At 35.4% G+C, this 23,461-nt stretch overlaps 1 protein-coding gene across 2 annotated transcripts in view; it reads left to right on the forward strand.

Moving 5' to 3' along the window:
- The first annotated feature begins 9,065 nt into the window (after positions 1-9,065).
- Positions 9,066-23,461, forward strand: part of LOC105057786 (preprotein translocase subunit SCY2, chloroplastic) — a 34,242-nt gene continuing 19,846 nt past the window's right edge. Inside the window, exons 1-6 of one of the 2 annotated variants that reach the window (XM_010940482.4) lie at positions 9,066-9,224; positions 9,705-9,822; positions 9,901-10,398; positions 15,407-15,495; positions 21,914-21,993; positions 22,124-22,213. In XM_010940482.4, coding sequence (XP_010938784.1) covers positions 9,759-9,822; positions 9,901-10,398; positions 15,407-15,495; positions 21,914-21,993; positions 22,124-22,213 — 821 coding nt within the window. In that variant the 5' untranslated portion in view covers positions 9,066-9,224; positions 9,705-9,758. Of the gene's footprint in view, positions 9,225-9,266; positions 9,423-9,704; positions 9,823-9,900; positions 10,399-15,406; positions 15,496-21,913; positions 21,994-22,123; positions 22,214-23,461 lie in introns of those variants that run through there. The other variant, XM_010940483.4, reaches the window with a different exon arrangement.

The raw sequence follows: 23,461 nt of genomic DNA on the forward strand, positions 1-23,461 counted from the left end.
TTCATCGTCTTTTCAAGTTAGAGGAGTCTGACCACGCATAGAAATCTCCAGTGTTTCCTCCATATTCTCCCCTTCTTCCCAAAGCCTAAGACAATGACTAAAAAATAAAATAAAATTTTGCTGCCACCACGTGCCTCTGTTCCCCCTTTATTATAGAGCAAAAATCTAGATTGAACTCGAGTAGCATTGGGCTCTCAATCATATTCAAACTCCCTCAACCCACGCCCGCCATTCGATCGAGATCAAATAGCTCAAATCTAACCAAAAATCTACTACCCAGCACCTTATCAGAGTCGGGATCAATATTGGCTGTTGGATCATGCCTCAGATTGAATTAGAGCCGTCGGATGGCGCAAAAATCCTCCCAAACTTCTTCTCTCAACCGGCAATTGCTCCTCACTATCTAATCATGCTTCAGATCACTTTTGGACCATCGGATCCCGCACTGGAGTGGGTCACTACTTGATATGGGATGGAGCTCCTTCAACCGTCCATCAGATGTTTCAGAGCCTCCTTAGCTGTCCGATCGCACACAAAACTCTTCCTCTTTCCCTGGATTGCATGTAGATCAGGCTGTGGACTGCGCTTCATTTCTATATACTGACTGGTCAGTCAATGGTACATCAAATGGGTTTTGGACTGGTTTGTAGGTCAGTTTGGATTGATTTTGAGCTTGATTTGAGTTTGTTTTTGCTTGGATTTGTATCTGCCTTTGGATCTTTTTTTGAGATCCATTTTGAGTCTGATTTGCTTCCAATTTTTTCTTTTTAATCTGTGAATCGGATTTTTTATATTGACGATCATCTTTCCTATAAAACACAAGCTAAAGCATCAATTCTTAAAGAATAAAGATCAATTAGTGGATATTTTGGTATTTTTTTTGGAATATTTAATGTACTTATCAGAGTGCCCGGTGAGAGAGCTCCAAGATCTTAAGAAAGCAAAAGAGAGCTTTCCCCATTTGATCAATTGTCATTATTATTTGAAGCGATACCCAGAGTTCATTAGGGGCATCCAGGAGCAATTGACAAATGCCCATAGAGAGTTGATAGAGCACATTTCCTTCCACTACATACTTGACATCCCAATGATCACATAAGAGCGGATAGTGATAGACTAGCTTCTAAATTACTAGGATGAGAGCAGGAGGGGTTTTAGATTAGGAGATTGGATTTTAGACTTCCGTGTAAAGGACATCGCCCCCATTCTGAGGCTAGCCCTTAATGGGGTAGCCATTAATATGAAGAAGGCTTCCCAAAGTATGGTTAGAACCATATATTTCTCAAAATCGATAGTTAGGAGGCATTATAGATTGATACTTCTTTCAATGGCATCCGATTCATGGTGTGGTTGCTTATTTCATACTTTCTAAGTATAGTTTTCTTTCCTTTATCAATACTTAGTACAATAGTATCACACATGGATTTTCTGCAATGTTGGCTTTACAAAATGGAGGTTGGCCAATACACATGGGCTAGAATAGTCCACAAGCATCCAATACAATTCATCATGAAAGTTGTCGAAAAGATAAAGAGGAGGGACAAAGGTGCGAAGGAGAGCATTGGTAATGTTGTTGGTTGCATTACAATTTTAATGTTAAGAGGATATTAAGTTATTTATTTATCTACTTTGATGAAATTGATCACTTTTAAATATGTATAAGTAATTGTTGATTATGTTATGTATTAATTGATTGTTTTTCTATTAGATTTGACTTTTGGAGAGAACCGGGATAGTCAAATCAAGATTTTATACTTTGCTCCCTAGAATCCTGAATAAGAGAAACCCTAGTTCATGAAACGATCTCATTGTGGAGTGGTTTTGAAGAACCTAAAAGAAGGATATATATAATTACTTTTGATGTTTGGTGTTCTTTATGTCTATTTTTAAATTGAGAGAATAATAGTTCTATTTTTGATTTCAGATTAGAGATCCACTATGAACAACACGAGATGAGGTGTTGCTTATTAAGGTAGGACCTTTCAGCTGTTAGATAGAGATATAAAGGATGAATGAGTAGGCCAACTAAGAAAAGGAGTAGATTTATGATGGCACATAGTAGTAATACGATATCAACCTCTCACTTTGATTTTTTAAATTTTCTTCTAACTCATCTATTTATTATCTATTTATGCTCAAAATTAGGTCCTCCATAAATATCAATGTGTCTCTACGGAGGCCAAGTGGAGGAGGGCTAGAGAGGACATCAAGAATACAGAGCTTAAGAGGGTTATCGCTAAGTAGTAAAGAATGATTATCGAGCTACAAGCGATATTGAGGAGTATGGATAGGAAGGGGGGGAAGGATGCAAAGGGAAGCACTCATAAGGCAAATATTGATATGCCACCTATTAAGTTTGAGAGTGCCGATAACCCAATAGTATCCTAGCATGTAGATCCATAGCCTACTGAGAGGCAAGTTATGCAATGGGTATTTAAGGGCTCCCATCTCCTACGTAGTCTTTTCACCCCACTATATTTAAGAACTCATTTTGTTCGCAAGAAGTGGAGGGAGAAGTGGCAATTCCTGAGAAGTGGAGAAGAATCCTTTTGTTTAGTTAGAGTTTTAAAAGGAGAAATAATAGAAAAGACTCTTCCAATGGGAAGACACTTTTCACATTTCATAGGAAGTGAAAATCTATTGGGGTTATAGATTTTGGGACTTTCCATGGGATGAAAATTGATAGTTATTTTTTTCTTTCTAAAATATTTTTTTAAAATCTATAACTGAAAATCTGTAAAATATGAATGGATGATTAAGATAAAATATTGAATAGTGATATATGCCAAGATCTTCATTTTCTTCTCATAAAAATCCTTGGGAGGTTTTCAAGAGCCGACGGCTAGCATCTCCTCCAATCTAGCTCTCAAGTAAGCCTTCTTCTCTCTTCTTCCTTTCTCTACTATTTTTTTTTTTTTTAATGCGTCTCAAGTTGAACTGTGGCTGAACATCTTTCGTATGGAAGAATATCTTAATTTTTGTTTTACTATCTCCTATCTTTAATCAATTATCAATTAAAAAAAAGCATCCGACAAACATATGATTCTCCTTTTGATGCAATATGAATGCCCATACAATTTAATAATATCATTTGCATAGTTTTTTTATCAATTCCTATGACGGTGCTTTGTCTTGTTAACACCTGGACCTTTTAATAGGACAAAAATAGCTGTGAACTCAACTACAAAAGCTTTTTTGGTTCTATCTTACTTGAATAGGTCAGCCAAGGTGAGTTAATAAATAGTAAAAAAGAATCCTAAAAGATGGATGTTTCAGCCTTGGTGTATATTGGATGGGTTATGCTTTCATGTGGCCTTTTGTTTTGTTTACATTGAAGAAATGTAAGAACTGTGGCCTCTAAAATATTTGCTATTATCTATAAGGCCTCTTAGTCATGCATTTTTGGCTCATTAATATGATGAGGTTCGTTTATTAGTGAATTATATTTAGAAAATCTCATAATTGGATGCTCTTGACTATCTACATTTTTTATCAGTGAATTATATTCTATGTTGTTCTTATATTTCTGCTGGTTATTTTATATCAAAATTAATACAAACAAAAAATATATTATTTATAGATTTTTAAATGCACTCATAAATATTATTTAATTAATTTTTATCCTATGATTATCTATTGTTTGCTTATGGCAATTATGGCTCGTTTACCTGTGTCTAAAAAAAAGATGGCAATTAGCATTTTAGTAATATACATGAAGATGATGTTGATGATAATGTCAATGATAGTCATGATTCTTGAAATCTTAGCATGACTAAATATTAGGATTTCTAGGGAAGTGGTGTATATTTTTGATAGAACACTTGATGAGTGGGTGATGAATAGAATAGCTAATCTTAGGCTTATAATAATGGAGAGTAATTAAGTTTAAATATTATAATATTAAATCATATTTTTAAAAATTTATATACTCTACAATTACATATTTACGAAATCATTATTATCATTAGTATTATTTTTGATTTATAATAATTGACCTTGTATACCATGCATAGATTTACAATAATTAAATTTGATGTATCCAAATTCATGAGACAATAATAATTTATGGAGAGGACATTAAATGTTATAAATTAATATTATATGTGATATATAAATATTAATTTATAATATAGTATGAACTTGATCACCCTCCTTATAAATATTAATATGATATTATATTTATATCTATATTAATAATATTTAAATATTAGTATTATATAAATATAATAAATTATTATGATTTAGTATTATATCATAATATATTAGTATTATATTTATATTAATATAATATAATATTATTATTTATATAAAGTTTGAGGGTAAAAAAGTATGATCTTATATTTAATAAGGGTATAATAGATATTTTATATAGCTTTTCAAGAAAGTAAATGTTTAACTAAATATAAGCCACTCTAGAATAAATCACTTTTCTATGGTCAATTAAACATGTCAAAAAGTTACTTCTTGAGAAGTTATTTTTTGAAAATTATTTTTGAGAAGAAAAGTTTTTTCATGAACCAAACAAGTCCTAAGTACCCTTGCTCCAAAAGAAGGCCCAAAAAGAAGAAATGCTGTAGAAGAGATGACATTGTGGTAAATGAAATTGTAATTTACTTGAACATTCATATTTCATTCTGCTCATGCATTTTACAAGAGTTTTTTGAAACCAACTATGACTTTCTATAGCTTGCAGCTTCTAGGTGGCGGGGAATATAGGCATGTCCTAGACTTCCTAGGATAAAAAATAGATTGGTATATTAAATTCTAGGTTAAGTCATTGATTGTGAAATTTTGGTTTATTTTGATGTCTTTCACTAATTATTTCTAGTTTTGGCACTAATTTTTCTATCTCGATCATTGGTTTGGAGTGATGATACTAGTGTCATCAATAGGCTACAGGTTCATGACATCCTATCAGATAATATGATCGATCATGATGTAAGTATTTTATGATATTTAGTCCAAAAATAATGCATATAGACAAGTTAATTTCTATTTCTTGAACTTTTCTACATGAGTTATATATGTATTTTAGTCTCTCCTGCAGCAGTAGCATGCATTGATCGATCCATCCATACATTTGAACTGATACTTTTTATTGTGATCCTTCTCTGTGATAATTATTTTGCCTACTTCTTACAATGTCATGCTCTGATCTATTTATGTGTCCAATAATGCATGCTTCTTTTTTTTCTGGTTTAGAACATGCTGTTGGGTATATGGATAGTTAGTAATAAAGCTTTACGAAACTTCATGCCACATTCATTCACTGCATTCAAGCAAATATTTGTATATTTATATATGTCAGCATATTGGCATCTGCTTATTGTGGATCTACCTAGTAGATATTTTAGGTTCTATTTGGCTAAGCTTTTAGAGTGTCAGAAAGCACTTTGGAGTGATACAATGATGTTTGATAAAAATATCAGAAAGCTATTTTGATTTTGTCAGGAAGCTGAAAAGATCTACTTAGGAAAAGCTATATTTTGAAGTTTTTTCCAAAAATACTTTTTAACTAATGTCGGTAAACTGTTTTGCTTTTTTTCAAAATACTTTATCAATATGATTACCAAACAGCAAGTAGCTTTTTATAAAAGCTCTACTTTTAAAAGTTCTACTTCTTAAAAACTCTATTTTCTAAAATTTCAACAGCCCTACTGCCAACAGCAATCTCAAACAGGATCTTAGGCACTATATGTTTGTTTCTGATGGAGAATATAGAAAAGTCATTATGCATGTATAGATAGAATTTTTTATATGTATATCCTTCTAAACATTCAAATTTGCATGAATATCCTTACCAAATTTTCATTTGCACATATACCCTTATAATTTTTTTTGCACATCTACCTATAAGGATATTTTAGTATTTTAAATTTTAAACAGTTAATCTTTTAATATTATTCGATGATATAAGTATATATGCAAAAATTAAAAAAAAAATGATATACATGCAAAATAAGTATTTCATGAGAGATACATGTAAATATAATTTTTGAAAGGATATTCATACAAATATGAATATTTAGGAGGGTATACATATAAAAAATTTTATAAAAAAATATTGTATGTATTAATATAATTTCTAATATTTTCATGATATTTAATTTTATGTTGCAAGTGACCTGATTGACAAAGTGGTATAAGAAGTCTACTCTATTGATATGAGTAGTTAGATGCTTCATTTTGTTGACTACGTATAGCAAGGCATAAGGTAAACTCGATAATTAATTTTACTTATTTGTTTGCATGATACATGTAAATGGCATGCCAACATCTGAAATAACGGACCATACCAAGTAATAATATGTGCTAAATAAAGGTCTATCCCAAATAAGGATCCATGCCAAATAAGGGTTCGTGCCAAATAATGTTATATAATAATAAGGGTCCGCACCAAGTAATATCATATGTTAATAAGTAAATACATGTCCATGCCAAATATTGCCATAGAGTTATTTAGAGGCTGTTAATTCATCCTTTGATTTGTTTTATTGATTATGACAATATGCCATTTTGTAGGTGTAAAAGAAGACTAGATTCTCAATTTGTAGATATCAAAAATAATTAACTATTATTTGTAGGACAATATTGAATAATTATTTTTAAAGTTTGGATTTAAGATTGCTTAAATCTTTTTTAATGAAATTCACATTTCGTATACTTCCATATAATTGTGAGATAGTATCTATAATTTGTTGAGTAAAAATATTTTGCTCATATAATCTTTCTGTGTTTGCTGATGTAATATTTCTATATGATCGTAAAAAGGAAGTTTTAGATGGGCAATGAATGAGCTCATTATTATGAATATCATGAAATATTATTACCTCCCACTTGCCAACTTTATTCTTCCTAATACATAATTTTGCTTTGCATCTAGTGAGGATGTTATGTGCATCCTTATACAGCATTGTGGGTGATGCATGATCTTCTCCATTAGCCAGCGTGTTGATCTTGGGCTTATATATTTCTTCTTTATAATATGTAAATTCTTGCTCGATGATTTTCTTAGACTTTGAAGATCGATAGGATGAATCTTTCTGAATAACCAACCCTTTATGATAGGTATGTTTGTTGTAGGCTCCCATGAGTATCGAAGATTATGTCTTCAGATAATGTTAAGATATCGGTGTCCCCTAAGTTTGGAGGCTGTTGAATATGATTTGCTCGTTGAGAAGCCCTCTCAACTTGATAAGTGTTGGCTAAATTATGAGTGTCACCAAGTGATATGCAATCAGTTGTGTTGCTTCCTTTGCCCACAACATTGCCTAACGCATAGTGTGCTAAAGAATGATGTCACGTTGCCATCATAGATACTTTGTACATCCACCAGTTGTATAATTTGATGGAGTTAGTACCAAGAAAATAGAGTCAATCAAAGGTTCATTTGAAGGCATTTATTCTTTCAAGTGATGTACATTGTGTACAATGCATTAATGGTATCCAAGGGAGGTTGTAATTGAAATGCAATTCAATAATACAAGATTGAGTTGGATATCCTATTTAACAACTCAGTTTTATTAAGGGCTACCAAGTATACTGCAATTGATGCATATCATGTGTATTGTAAGTGACTGATACCAAGTATGCTGCAAATGATGGATGTCATGTGTATTGCAAGTAATGGATATCAAGTGTACAACACTAAAAGATATTAAGAGTATTTCTGTGTGCTAGAACATTGTGTTTATCTTCTAATCAACTAATAATAGTTAAAGTATGTCTTGCACTCAGAGGCAGAGAATAAATGATTTTGATAAGTGGCCATTGACAGTTTTGATGAATGTAAGTTTTTTCTTGCTCTCAACTTTTTTAAGCTTTCCATGAATGCAATTCTATCCATTAACAAGCGGTTGAGAGATTTTTTGAGCTTCCTTCGAGTGAACATGGGGATGAAATTCTGTTGAAAGAGAGGTGGAGAGCTTTGGAGTTGGAAAGAGATGCCTATGATAATAGATATGGAGTGCTGCGTTGGGTGGGGGGAGGATGCTTTGGCTAGTGAGAGAGAAAGAGGAAGGGAGAGGATGCTTCGACTGGTAAGAGAGAGGGAGTGGATGCTTCAATTGGTGAAAGAGAGATGCATAGAGGAGCTATCCACCATCGAGAGACGAGAGTGATGGAGGATGGTTGTTTGTTGTGGAGAGAGAGATAAGGTAGAAGGAAGGTGGTATTTAGTTGAGAGGAAGAAGGTGAGGAACTTTCAATTGGTGAGGCAGATAGGCATGAAGGAGGCTCACTTTGGTGGAAAAAGATAGAGCCCTTTTCTGCTCAGTGGAGAGAAAGAGAGAGTGGGAAGATAGATGGAGGTAAAGATTTAAAAAAATAAGAGAGGGTGTGAGTAGCTGGCCATTCCATCTCCATTAATAGATGACTTTCTTTCTAATCCATGTCAGGGAAGAAGTTACTGTTATTATTTGATATCAGCATCAGGATTTATGTCAATTGCAAGGATGGAGAGTTAATTAGATTTGGATCCAAAATTGATCAACTCAAGCCTAGTCCATCTCTCTCTACATATATAATATATAAAATAATTAATTTTATAATTATTTGTAATAATTTAATATAGATTGTGTGCGTGCTGGTCGGGTTCTCAGTATAGATTGTGTGTGTGCTGGTCGTTCTAAACTATAAAAATGAAAGCTTGAACGGATCTCAAAGTCTCACAAGATGTTGTAAACGAGCCGTTCTCGGGCAGCTCGAGATCGGCTCAAAATCAAATGAGCTGGTGTAAGCTTGGTTCAATTATTAAATGAGCCAAGCTAGAACTAGACCTCGGGTTAGGACATGGAACCGGGCCGAGCCCAGTACTTGAGTTTTGGGCCGGGGTCTGGCTTAAAATTCTTCCAACCCAGATCCCGTCCTCCACAGAGCCCGCAGCGCCGCTTAGAGATATCTCCAAAAACCGGACTGAACCGTGCGATTAACCGGTTGAATTGTCAACCGTCGGCATATATCCCGAAAACCCATGAATCATGGAATGGAGGTCGTTTTAACTGCTCCAGCAGCCCAGCTTGGAACGAACCGGTCTGTTTTTATGAAGGAACCGTCCGGTTTGCGGGAGTCATAAATATCATGTATGTGATTGTGCCGCTGAGGACTTTCCCCTCTCTCACTCCCAAGGTATCGGCGCAATCCTTCGTCCTCCAAAGGTCCGGACGGAGGACGACGGCCGGTGAACGGTGGCCGGCGGAAGATGGCCCGCAGCGCCGCGGCACTAGGTATGCCACCTCTCTTGGTCCCTCTCTCCCCTTCCGCTCTCAGCCCCCTTGGCGGCCGGAGCCCGGCGGCGGCAGCAACCACTCTCCTCCCCATTCTTTCTATCTCTCAGTATTTTCTCGATCTCTTGGTTCATTTCCCTTTGTTTGCGGAGCCTGGCGGCAGGCCGAGATCAGCACCCCCTTCGCTCTGTCTTTTGGGTACTCTCTCCCTCTTTTGTCTCAGACCCCCGACAGCACCGTCTCTCTCACACTCTCTTTTTTCTCTCAATCTCTCTCTGATTGCCATTCCCCCTTTTACATCGTTGATACTTAGTAAAAACCTGAATAAATGGGATGATGCTATGATGCCATGCGTTATTATGATGCCTAGTGATTATAGAGAGTGCTAAAGAAAAATGCTGGCAAATTTTTATTTTTTGTGCTATTTTCTTATTCATATTTATATTTGGTTTTAATCTGATTTTTTTTCCCCCATTCTAGACTGAGAACCCGACCAACAATCAGATTCCCGCTGTCTTCCTTTTTTTCTTCCCCATGGAAATGGCAACGTCAAGCACACTCCGCTTTCCCCTCTCAAAATTTCCAGCTCGATGTTGTGGTGAGCTTTTTCTCTCTTTCTCCTAATCAAATTTTTTCCTTTCAAACTTCTCTTTAATTCCTCCCCTATGATTAACAGGAGGATATGCTGAATGCCGTATCTCGGCAAGTCGAGTCTTATATAACAAGGCACGAGTTTCCCTATCCAATACTCGATTGCTCTCGCTCCGGAGGAATTCGGTGCCGTTTCCCTGGCACTTGCCAGCAAACTCCAGCCTTAGATTCTACACTCATTGTTTGGATGAGTCCAAGGGTAGCTATCTGAACAATGATACAGTGCAAGTCGAAGCTTTCCAGTTTGAGCCTCTTTCAGTGAGATTGGGTGGAGAAATCGGCCAGACTGATGCCTCCGCAGCCAGGCCTAAGAGGTTCAAAAATAGGTTATTGAATTTGACTCGGCTAAGCTCCATGGTTGACGATGCTGCGGAGTCCTTTTTCAAGAGCGAGATCCGACGGAGGCTTTTTGTGACTGCTGTGCTGATTCTGATTAGCCGAGTTGGCTACTTCATCCCGTTGCCCGGCTATGATCGCAGATTGATGCCAGAAAGTTACCTTAGCTTTGCTTCTGGTTCGGCAGGTTTGTCCTTTACTTTGTGTTAAGTTCTTAATGAATTTAATTAGTGTCATCTTTTCTGTACATTGCATTTAGACTTTTATGTCATATAAAGATAAATTGTTCTGGTCATGGCTTTGTATAATAATTCATGCTTTTTGTACACCACTCCATTATCTCAAAGTTGCAGATATGTGTTCTGAATTCTGTAATTTAGTGTTAAATTTTTGGCAAGACCAGAGTTTGCTTTGGAGTATCAACTAGTGCTACAAATAAATAACAGATTTCTCACTGAAGGAATGAACAACTTATAGTTTGCAATGACATATTTCTGCCTCTTCATTTTCTTCTTCTTCTTCTTCTTCTTATTGTTAATAAAGAGTAAGGCTAGAAGCCTGGTCCACTTTTCATCATGATGGCGCGATTGTTATATTACTCAGTCTAAGAATTGACAAGGACTACAGACCATTATGGGATATATACAAGACAAGAATGCTTTACCATTCTTTCAAATTCTACTAAGATCACTTGTTAAGAAAATTTTCTATTAAGCACTGCTGTTTGTGTAGTATGAGGCTTTTTCAAGAAATCATGGAGCTAGGGCAAAAAAAGGGAGGTAAGAGAATAATATAATCTAGTTGGCATGCTTGTTGTACTTATGGAAATGCAGGTTGCTGGTAAAATGGATAGAGTTCTCTGCCTTCATGAAGTGGTGCTAAGTGACTAAAATACATGGTCATATCATATGAGATTAAATATGAAGAAATATAGCTCTCTTGGAAGTCTTTGGCATCATGTTGTCATCTATAATTTTATGTAAATGTAGTTTGCTTTTCATTTTTTTTTGAAAGTAAAGATTACCATCTGGACTCATGGGTTTTGTTAATTAGCTATAGACAAGTGTGCAACTCAAGTACTTTCCAAATCAATTGGGTATATGACAACAGTAGCTTCTTGTAGAAACTTTTCATGTAGCTTTTATGTAAATTCAACAAATGCTTACCTTTGTGCATGATGCATCAAATTGGCATAAAAGACCACATTTATTATTTTAAACTTGAATAAAACACATTGAAACACCTTTATCATTGTTAACCAATGTATACTTTATTGAAAGAATTATTATTAAATTTGGATAGAGATTTTTGGCAAATTATTACTGGGAAATGAAAGCTTGACAAAGGCAATATTAGTATGTATGCTATTAATTTTGTTATTTTAAGTTCAAACAGATGCTTTTTTTCCCATTAGTTTTGCTTTACTTGGATGCAACATTGGGAGCATCTCATGGATTGTTAGCCCTATAATTAAGTATCTATAACAAATTCATCACTCTGTGTAGAATCATGTTGTTGCCTTCATGCTAAAACATTTTTTCGTATCATCTTCAGCTTTGTGTTCACTCTTGCCCAATTGTTAGTGGTATATTCAACTAATATAATTTTGTAAGATTCACACAGCATGTATGTGCAAGTAAAAATCAAAAAGTGAAAAACTTGGAATGAAATGGATGAATCTTCTTCATGTTATTCCGTACCGGTTCGAGCCGGTCGGTACACCCCGTGATGTACTGTATCAGCAGAAAACCGGTTCAGTTTAGATCAATTTTTCAAAAAATGGTCTGAACCAGACCGAATCGGTCGGTTCGATATGGTATCGGTCCGAACCATCCGATATCGTGCGGTTGGATCTGGTGTGGTACGGTATCAGTTCGGTCCGGTTCGGCTTGATTTTTTTTCTTTTTTTTTGGCTATTGAATGGGATTTTTTTGAATTTTTTATTATCGGTACGGTCCAGTACGGTATGGTACCATACTGACCGGCAAACGGCACGGGTTCCGGTACCGAGTCCGCGAATCTTGATCTTCTCATGACTGAAAAAGAAAGCAACATATGATCAAGTATTGAAAAATTTATTTAGTCGATAATCATATCAAATGTTAAATTTTGATATGGTGAAGTACATGGAGGAATTTTACATGTAGATCTACTTACTAACTGACTTGGTTTTTCTTGATTGGAAAATCATGATAATTAAATTTGAATTTTCAGACCAAAATATATTGCACATAGTCCAACTTTAGTGGAAACTTGTTAATGATATAATTAGGATCAAGAGAAATAATTCATTATGAAGAGTGTGTTTTGATGTACTAGATAATCACGATATTTATTGTTCTTTGAAATTATTAATCATGATTTTGTATAATGGGGTGTTTGGTTGTGAGATAAAATTCCAAAAGGCTTAAAATGACAAGATTGAAAATTTTTACTTTTAGTAGAATTTTTCCAATCGTCATATTTCTTTCCCTATCTTCAAAATTTTTTATTTTTCAGCTTTTTTCTTTAACAACCAAAGACCTCCTAAAAAAGTCCCAGCACTTAAAATTCAGGAATTTTGAATTCATGAAAAAATAGAATCCTGATTTTAAATTCTAAAACCTTCAAGCACATCCTAGTATTGTTTTTGATAATGTTATCTAGGCTTACGTCTCATATGTCAATGTCTAGAAGAATTTGGCATGACAACGTGCCATAGCCTGAACAGTCTATACTTTATATGTCTGTTCTTTTTATGCATAAAGTCCTAAATGTATATATGCAATGTTTCAAGATGGCCTGATTGTGACTATGGAAAACAAAACCCTCAATCTATTGTGTCTGGAATTCCGATATGCTCAAACTGTATGAAGCAAAGTCACTTTTCAAATTGTCCTCTCGAAGTTGATTCTTGATCACATGCTTTAATAATATTATGTTGGAATTGATATGTGGTTATGTCGTAGCAGAAATTAATTCATTTTTTGATCGCATGTCTGATCACACAAAATCATATAAACTTTGCATTCTGACAAAGCCCATCAAATGACCAAATTGATTCATCATATTACAAAGTCACATTTCAGCATATAAATTGTATGGAGATGATCAATTAGTTTTGGTACTGTACCTTTGCTTTTTGGTGCTACATCTTTGTGTGAAGACTGAAGAATGAGTTTGGTGCTGTACCCTTGTGTTTTGGTGCTCTACTTTTGTGTCGAGGAGATCAGTGAGTTTAAAATAAACATGGTAAGACAAGAGAAAATGGTTGAAGGCCTTCTAGCAATACAGGAACTGCCCAAATGGTACTAGGACTCCTCTTTCTGTATCTCTCTCTATCAAGGAAGGGAGAGAGACTCAACAGAATACTGCCAGACCATGTGGTAGTCCTCTATGCCATTCTCATACCTCTAGTAAAGGGAGACAACACAGCTCCTTAAGCAGGGGAATTGAATAGGTAAATCCCTTGATCAACAAGGAAAACTCTATTCATTAGGAAGCAACAAAAGATTTATATGTAACTGACAGCACAATGACTAAGATGGACTTGCTGAGTTCATTCACCAGTATTCCTCACAATTTAGCTCATTCATATTACCTTGTACACTGATAGTCGCTGATACGAGCTTTCTTTCACAAATGATACATGGTATGCACTCATTCTCTCTCCCACACATAAAACCATGTAAGATGCAACAAACTATCTATACCAAGATTGGCGGAACCGGTACCGGTGGCCGGATCGGCCGGCGGTATGGTACGGCACGTCTCTGTTCCGTTCCGAACCGAGGTAAACCGACGAAAGAAAACACGGACGAACCAGGGAAGAAAAAGAGAGAAAGAGAGAGAAATAGAGATAGAGAGGGAGGGAGGAAGAAAAAGAGGGAGGAAAATCCGCCGGAGGGGCCGTCGGAGGGCAGTCGTGGCCGTCGGGCGGCGGAAAGTGCTCCCGCGGCTCCGCGCGGGGAACAGGGGCGAGGCTTTTTTTTTAAAAATCCTTTTCAAAGTGAAGTCGGCAAAACCCATGCCAGCTTCACTTAAGTGAAGCCGGCAAAAACCCTTGCCGGCATGGGTTTTGCCGACTTCACTTTGAAAAGGATTTTTTAAAAAAAAGCCCCGAGAAACAGGGGCGGATCGCCCTTATTCCCCGCGCGGAGCCGCGGGAGCGCTTTCCGCTGCCCGACGGCCACGGCTGCCCTCCGGCGGCCCTCCGGCGGATTCTCCTCCCTCTTTTTCTTCCTCCCTCCCTCTCTCTCTCTATTTCTCTCTCTTTTTCTCTTTTTCTTCTCCGACACTGGCATGTGCCGTTTTGCATGCCGGAACCGTCTCGGTTCTCCGTCGGGACGGTTCGGCACGCCCTGTACCGGGCGGTTCAATCCGGTACGGCAATTCTTGATCTATACCATGATTTTGTTTGTTTTATCATTTTCCTTATCTGGATACATGAATGATGAATTTCCTGTTGGTCCATCCACTACCATTAGCAGGGGATGAAGGTGGAATGGAATATGGAGTGAGGGTTGGGCAAAAGATAAAAAAAAATAAATTTTCTAGAGAGCCGTAAAACCTTTCATTTCATTGCTGGTTAGCTTCAGCCCTAGGATATCCTCCTTTGTAGATTCCCATGCTTAATTTAGGATTATTAGTTTGCAAAAATTATAAATTTTGATCCAATAATCCTGGCAAAGAGACCTCTGAACCATTATTTAGCTGTTCATAACATTAGGGCTTCATCGAAGTGACAGCCACTGAATTAGGTGTAAAATCACTCAAATCACAAAATTAACTGAATAAGTTGCATAACAGGTATATGATGATTTTGAGCTCAAATAACAGTATGTTTACACATAAATACAACACTTTTGAATCCACAAATTGGTATTCAGTCATTTAACAAACTACCTTTTCTGGCTCTTGAGTGACATATTTATCAACATCCTTGACTGTCAACAAGAGATCATTCTAACTTCAATAAATCATGATGACCAACTTTGACGAGGTTTTCTGATTTCGAAGAATTTCGTAAATGGTTTAAGATACTTCAACATGTTTGAACTGATGCATCAGATCATTAGTTGCAAAAGTGACAAGGGGTGGCTTATTGAGCCTTTGTGTTGACCTCCCTATCCTGATTTATGTGACTTTTTGACTATATATAAAACTATTGGGCTGTGAGTGAACCATACTATGTTATTATGCTCCACCTTGCACAGATGACCTTGGTGATTTAACAGCTGAGCTTAAGCTGTCACTGTTCCAGCTTGGAATCAGCCATCAAATTGCAGCATCAATACTGATGCAGGTTTGCATTCTCACCCTTTTTGCATTTTTTTAATTTATTCTCATACTGAAGATGATGTTCTTGTGGTTTCATGATACCCTAATTATATTTAGCAAGGAGAAAAAAATGTTCCATAGCAAGGAGAAAAAAATGTTCCATCATTCAAGGTTGAATTCAGAAATCTGCTGCTCCTAAAATTATTTTCCATGAAACAAACTCCATTTTGATTTTAAGGAATGCTTAGAATGCCTTATAGTTATGCACCTTGTGATATATTGCTGAAAGTGTTAACCTAAAATGCCTTGGCCTCCTACTTTCTCATGAAAGATTTGTAAGCTGGATTGAGGTTTTGACATTGATAGATTAGAAATTTGTATGGCTGGAAAGGAAGACACCTGTTCTTGATTTAATACTCGCTTTATCCAAAGTTGTTGTTTATGACCACTAACTCATATTTGTCTAGTTTCTTTGTTTCCTGTGAGTTAAATTTGTTATGGATGGTGTACATGTCTAAGGTTAAGCTTGTCATCATTATGAGTAACATGTAAGAGCAACCAGTACTATAAAATTGTGAAACACATTCTGAAGGCCATGAAAAGGTGATGTGCTTAGGGAGTGCAGGCATCCTCCTATTATTGTTGGAGAGCTTGGGAGCCTCAAAAATTAGAATGATGGCTTTCTAGTATTCAGATGATCAGAAGTCCCCAAAAGTACACCTAGAGAGGAAATGAAGTCAAATTTCAACTGTGGTGGAAATGAAGTCAAATTTCAACTGTGGTAACTGGTGCAGATATTCATGCATTAGATAGTCTAACAATATGGTCTTAAAACATATGATAAATCATCAATTCTGCATATAATAATGTGCAACTAACCATCAACACATATACGAGGAAGAGCAATCTAGACTAGATAGGTATAGGCCAGGTCAATGAGGATATGCATGGAAGAATGAGAAGGGATGATATAGCCTCAGAAAGGGGGAAATCAAAAGTTACCAAAGTATAACAGGAAAAATAACAAATTTGTGGGGGAGCACAAGGAAACATAAAGAAGACAAAAGGTAATAGTGGATAGTGAATCAGCCACTTGGAGGTGCACATGCAGCTTTTCATGCCTTGAATGGAGCCACAAAGTGATAAGCAGGCAATAGGGAGAGGAAGACAAGCTGGTTAAAATTAAATGACCAAAAAGTTGCTTTTTCAATTTTTCTGAAATCCCGGAAGTGCCCCTAAATCCCTGGTTATATTTCTTTGTTCAAGAGGCAAAAAAAGCTTGTTCAGCTGGATAGATCTGAATAAAGCTGAAAAAGTGGACTTTATTCAGGTTTATTCATGTTAATGGGGAACCATATGGGGCATCAGGAAATCTACAGTCCTATGCACAATAAAATGTCATGTCGAAACTTTGGCATGGGCCTACTTGATGGAGGCTAATCACCTTTTTTTTTTGTTTTTTTTTTTAAAATTACATAGGGTATCACACAAAAATTCCCATCCTGATGGTATCAACGTGTCCTTCGGTACTTGTTAGGATCACGTGATACCTGATCCCAATTGCACAATCTGGATCAAAAAATAGGAAATCGATTTGGATCGGATGATAGGACTGTGTTTGGGAAAGATCAGACCAAGATTTGCTGTCTCGGCACTGGAACTCGTACCAATATCATCTTTTTAGAGTGTTGGTATGCGGTACAGACCAGTATGATGGTGTCAGCATGGTGTGGTATGCTTCATATCGGGCGGTACCGTAAGCACTGGATCAGACAATCCAATTTTGGATCATGTGATCCAGATCGTGGATTCAAATCTGATCCACAAGATCATTTGATCCAAATAAAGTAGGGGCTAGTGGCCTTTTCTGCACATGGAAATAGGTGTTGTTTCTGTTTCATGTGTGAAACAGTCATCTGCATACCTGTTTTTGCATAAAGATGGAAGGCGGTATTATTTCACTGATTTGAGCATTATTTAAATGAGTTTTGGATGGGCTAAAATTTTTGATTTATCTTCCTTTTAAAGATTTTTATTTGGATTCAAATTGAGGTGTGTTGATTTATCTTCCTTTTAAAAAATTCTGTTTGAATTCAAACTAGGATGTAAATAAATGGCTAGCTGGTTTTCTCAAAGTAATAATCCATCAAGTATTTAGATTCCTAATACGAAGAATTGTAATCCATGTATGTTCACCCAATGTTAGAAAGTATTGGTCGGTTCTTTATTAAGGATTTTGGGGCCAAAGAACTTGTTGCAGGCCCCTTGTTCCCTTCTCTCTCTCCTTTTTTTTTTTTTTTTTTTGTGATTCTATTTTACTATTATCCTCTCTTCAACTCTCCTCAACCCTATTTACTCATTCAAGGACCATGTTTTCTTTCTTCTATGTGCTATATGCTACTAAATGATGTTAAAACATGTTTCTTACTGATAATCATTTTTACCTCTTTTTTAATACTTGTTAATCAATCTCTGAATTTTTAAATATTTTTATATTATTTAAAGAAATCTGAGAAAAGTCTTATGATCGATGATCTGATTTGATCTGACCCCTCTTATGATTTTGTGATTCGATCTCGATCTTAATAACATTTTCTGTACTGTACAGTTCCACTGAGAGAATGGTATCTAGGATGCCCATAAGATTCTAGTTCACTTATGAACCAGGATGTCCTGGTTGGTGACAGCTAGGATCAGCTGGTTCGTCAGCTGGGTCTCACGGTAGTAGATGGGACAGTGGGTCACATGCACCGAAAAAGAGAGCTTCTGTCACGACTTCAAATGTAGCTCTGCTAAGTCCTCAGTATGTATGACAACAATTATGGTCAATCAATGTTCAATTAATTGATGCAAAGGCACATAATTCTCTATTTCCACCTTGAGTCATGTAATCATGAAGTCATTGGCAATTTGATCATAGAAAGTAAAGCTAAATCTCATCCAAATATAGATTTATAGCTCACAACCTCAGATCATAACAACCTTCCCTTAATTCCATTGTCTTACAACATAAAATAATTCATTATAGGGACAAATTTTACATGTTGCAATATAGGTACATTATAGAATTCTCTTTACTCTATTAGTACAATCACTTCTATAATTCCAAATCTTACTTAAGATACATGAATGGATCTTGCTTTCATAACAGCACTAAAAACACTTAATGCTTGCTAGTATCCTAAATTCCTAATGCTTAACAGTATCTCACTTTGAAATATCAACATCTAAGAGGTGAGCTATATAGCTTAACACATATCCAAACATAGCGAACAAGATAAGACTGAACAGAATAGAGTGATATGAGTAATATGGATCGGTTATTGTTAAGACTCAAATAATCACCAATAAAATTTATCCAATTATATACACTTTCTAATAATGCAGCTGTTTCCAAACAAAAACACTGGAGAATACATGAATACACTAGAATATGTATGAAACACTTGAATACACTGGAACTTGAAAATACATTGTACAATTAATTCAATGCCAACTGGTCATTAATCGACTATTACAACCATTGGTCAAGGTTTGCTGATTAATAGGCCCGTTAGCTATAGATTCACTTATACCAAATATTGTGCTCACTGGTCAAAGGTTCACTGATGCATCAACTATTAAACCTGTTGGCTGGGGTTCATTCAAAACCAAGTAACCAACTAATATGAGGGTTCACTAAAACCGACTATTATAACAGCTGGTTAAGGGTGCTCTAACCAGATGGATTTTTTTCAGTTCATAAGCATAAGACTTCCACCTTTAAAATAATATAACAACTGCAAATAATGTGGATGATACTATCAAAAGCAATTCTTTGATACCATGAACATACATTTCCCTAAAACAACTTACATTATACAAATATGTTTAGATTTCCAACAATTATTCCACATATGGGATTAAAAATTTCAAAACTGACTTATCACAAAATAATAAGAAAAGATCAAAATCATGAAACTATAACCACTTTGCTTTTAGCCAACATGGACAATATTCAAGTTTCATCCAATCAGGATTAACTATAATTAAATCATGATGAAATCCCGATTCCAATAAGATAAAAATTTTGTGATTGAGAATTTTGTCGTTCCACATGATTACTTGGTTTCAATGAACCCCTAACTTGTGTGTATAATAATTAGTTTTCAGCGAAACCTATCCTACGGGTATCAAGTTGGTGCATCAGTGAACCATCAAATAGAGGTACAATAGTTGGTCCAAGTGAACTCCTAACTATTGGGCATATTGATCAAAGAACCCTAGACCAACAGGTGTAATAGTTGGTCACTGACTTGTCAATATTGAATACTAAGTGTTTTCAACTTCAAGTTTATTCAAGTTTTTTCGAGTATATTTTGGTTTATTCAAGTGTTACCCAGTGTTTTTTGAAATGGCTATATTTGATAGTGCATTAATTTTAATAATATTATTGATAATTATTTTAATTTCATTATAACCAATTTATAATACTCTTATCACTCTATTATGTTTAGTCTTAATTGGCATTAGGCTACTAGCAAGCATGAAGTGCTTTTGGTGTTCATTGTGAAGTTGCTACTGCAGACTAAAGACAGATCCATCTTGTGCCTCTTAAGGAATGGTTTGTAACTATAGAAGTTGCTGTATTTATAGAGTATAGAGAGAGTTTTATAATGTTACCATGCTAAGAGATCTAATATTTGTCCCTATAAAGAACTATTTTGTGTTATAAGATAATTGAATGATCTCATGTTGTGATCTATAAAATTTAAATTCGAATGAGATTTAGCTTGCTCTGTATGATTAAATGGCCAATTATTTTTATATTACATGACTTGAGGTTGGAAATAAGAATTACGTCCTTTCACATCAATTAATTGAATTGAATTCATGCTGTTGATCGACTATAACTGTTGAAAATCATATCAGGGCTTGTTAGAGACAGGTTTTTGCTCAAAACATTGTTGGCTTTCTTTTCTCTTGTTGCTTCAGTCATGTGAGGGAGCTCAGGGAGGAAAAATGGAGAAAACAAGGAAGGAGAGGAAGGGAGAGTGCTTAAAAGTTTTAAAAAAATAAAAAAACCTACAAGAAGGGGCATCTCGGTGCCATACATATTTAAGAGTCTAAAAAATCTTAAAAATCATTAAAACCAAAAAAATATGAAATAAGAAAAACCAAAAAAAGGGGGCTTGGACGCATCCTGGTAAAGTATTTGGATTCCATTGATCTAGGACAGGAGCATCATGATACCGTACCGACCAAAGACCAAATTAAGCCCAGTGCCTGCTGGGTCTTAAATCCTTATTGCAAATCTTCTTTCTAATGTTGTTAAGGGCTGTTTCCTACATGAACACAATAATTTAATAGGTACAGGGATTTAAGAACCATACTTACCAGTCCTGTTGATCATATCATATCATGCTAAAAGGGAACTAACACTTGACACACCCCTTGCACTGAATGTTAGTACCAAGGGCTGCATGTTGTATGCTAATACAGGTATCATGCAATGAAGACAGAGGCCTATAAGTGTGTTGAATACTGTAAAATGTGTCATTTAAGCTAATATGAATCCCAACAATGCATTAGAACTACCATTATTCATAAAGTTTTGGATGAGAAATTTTTAAGGACTAAGACTTAAGCATGTATGTATCTTGAAGTGGCTTATGTTACTCATCGTCATATTTAATTAAAAATACTAGAGACTATGATATAAAACTTTTCCTTCTAGACCTGCTGGTTTTGGCAATATTTGGATGTACTAAATTTATGAGCTTCCAAGATTTGAGAAATTCTCTAGTATTTAAAAGTCACAATTTGGAACCAAGCTAAAAATCTACTCTTGGGTTGGAAAGTGGACCTTCTTATTTTGATGAAATTTGAATTTTAGATTATTTGCATTTAGACGCAATAAATGGAAATAAAAAGAATATGAAGTCATTTGCATGGTTCAATTCGGGTCAATACCAAATGATACTGCATGGTTTGCTTGATTCTCAATATCAACTCTGTGCTAGTGTTGGAATCAGTCCAACACAATATGTGAAAGTCAGATGTACTGGTACAAACCAGCACCTAAATCCTTGCTCTGGCTTTTTGGGACAGATAAAGGATTGTAGAGCAGTTCATGAATTTACTTTGTTAGCTATAGTTTGAATTCTAACTGGGGCTATCCAAGAAGAGTTTTTCAGTTATTTCACTATTAGTTGAAACTGAAAATCCACCACTTCCATATTCTAGTTATTAATTTAAAGACGTCAATAGATGCTTTCTGGATTTTGTGCAACATAACTTTGGTGTAAGGTTCTTCATGCTCTGCTAACCACTCAAAGCTTCCTAGATCTATCACTTGATATTTGGCCCCTAAAAAGCTTCCTGCTAATTCCTGCTTTTAAACTTAGTGCTCATGATGTTTCTTTTGTTAACATCAAGTATTGAAACTTACTGATCTTGTGCAGGTTCTTTGCCACATTGTTCCTTCTCTAGTAAAGCTACGGAAAGAAGGTTTGGATGGCCATGAGAAGATTAAAAGCTATATGTGTGTGTAGTCATTCATCTCGATCAGTGAGACTAATTCTTATTCTGTAAATGAGATGATTAAAGGCTATATTGTTGTTTGGTTGACATGTCATTACTAAAAAATGTAACTTTTGTGATTTGATTATCAGATGGTGGACCTCACTGGGCTTTGCAATATTAGGGGCTGTTATTGTCTCTTGTTATTCACTTCAATATTCCATATATGCTGCTAGCCACGGGTAAGATGAGTTAAACTCATGGCTGAATATTTTTATTATGCTCATGTGGTATATTGGGATGTCTTTCTCACTTCCCCACTATGGTATGTATCATGGATTCAAAAACTGCTATAACAGGATGCTACCATTCATATTGTATCATGCTGATGTGAAACTTATAGCAGCATGGCTGGTGGGATGCTGAAACCATCCATATCGGTACTGCCAGCCATACCATTCTGTACTGGTGCATATCAATGTGTACCGACTGTTCTGGTCAATATGAACAGTTTTCATTTGTTTTGATGTTTTCAATTTCATTACAAACTGTCGGTACTGGCACTACACCAATGTTGTACTGTTATAATAGGAAAACATTATAGTATGGGGTTTAATGTTGGTATTTAAAACCATGGTATGTATCTGGTCCGAATTCTTGATTATGTATCAAATTGGGTGATGATGTGGATTTTTGATTTTAAATTGTCATTGTCTCTCGAAGCTTGTCATCAAGTCAATAGATTAGATAGCAACTGGATTTTGCTTTACAATTTTTAGAATGCAAATAAGCTAATAAACAAAAGTTTGAGGATGATGATTTTTATATACAGCAGCTATAAGTAAGCTAACTTTAAATCATGGCAGAATCTTTGATTATACATGCACCATGCATTTGGAGTCAGTTTCCTTTGTTATGTAATTTTTTAGTATCTATTCTTGGATGTGTATGAAAGTTGGTAATCAGGTGGCATATTGACATTAAATTATTGATATCTTTCTTCTTCACTTTAAAATAGTTGGAATACAAGGTATCTAAATCATAAATATGCCGATATTGATTTATTCAGTATATAAGGCTTAATAAATGTGAGAAACCTAAGAAAGTAATCTAAATTTAGAGAAATATAAATTATAGAAAAAGCTGTGAAATGCCTGAGTTGTGAAAAATTGTGAAAAATCCTAAGTATTCCATCCTTTTGTTGCATTATAACCCCCAAATATAACATATCTTTAGAGGACACATAATGTACCAGGCAAAAAGAAGAGTAATATAACTAGATATCTTTTTCACACTGTGCAATGTGTACCAGTTTTAATGTCTGGAAATCCTTACCAGCCAACACATATCACTCATTAAGTGGAGGGAATAAACTGCGGTTGCTGGGCGACACACTAGAAAGGGAAAAACAATGTTGGGTGTAATCCTAGACTATTGAAATTAACTGCAAAACAATCATCAATGTACCAATCTAACATGTGAAAGAGGAA

This window comes from Elaeis guineensis, chromosome 14 (assembly GCF_000442705.2).
Source record: "Elaeis guineensis isolate ETL-2024a chromosome 14, EG11, whole genome shotgun sequence".
Classification (NCBI taxonomy): domain Eukaryota; kingdom Viridiplantae; phylum Streptophyta; class Magnoliopsida; order Arecales; family Arecaceae; genus Elaeis; species Elaeis guineensis.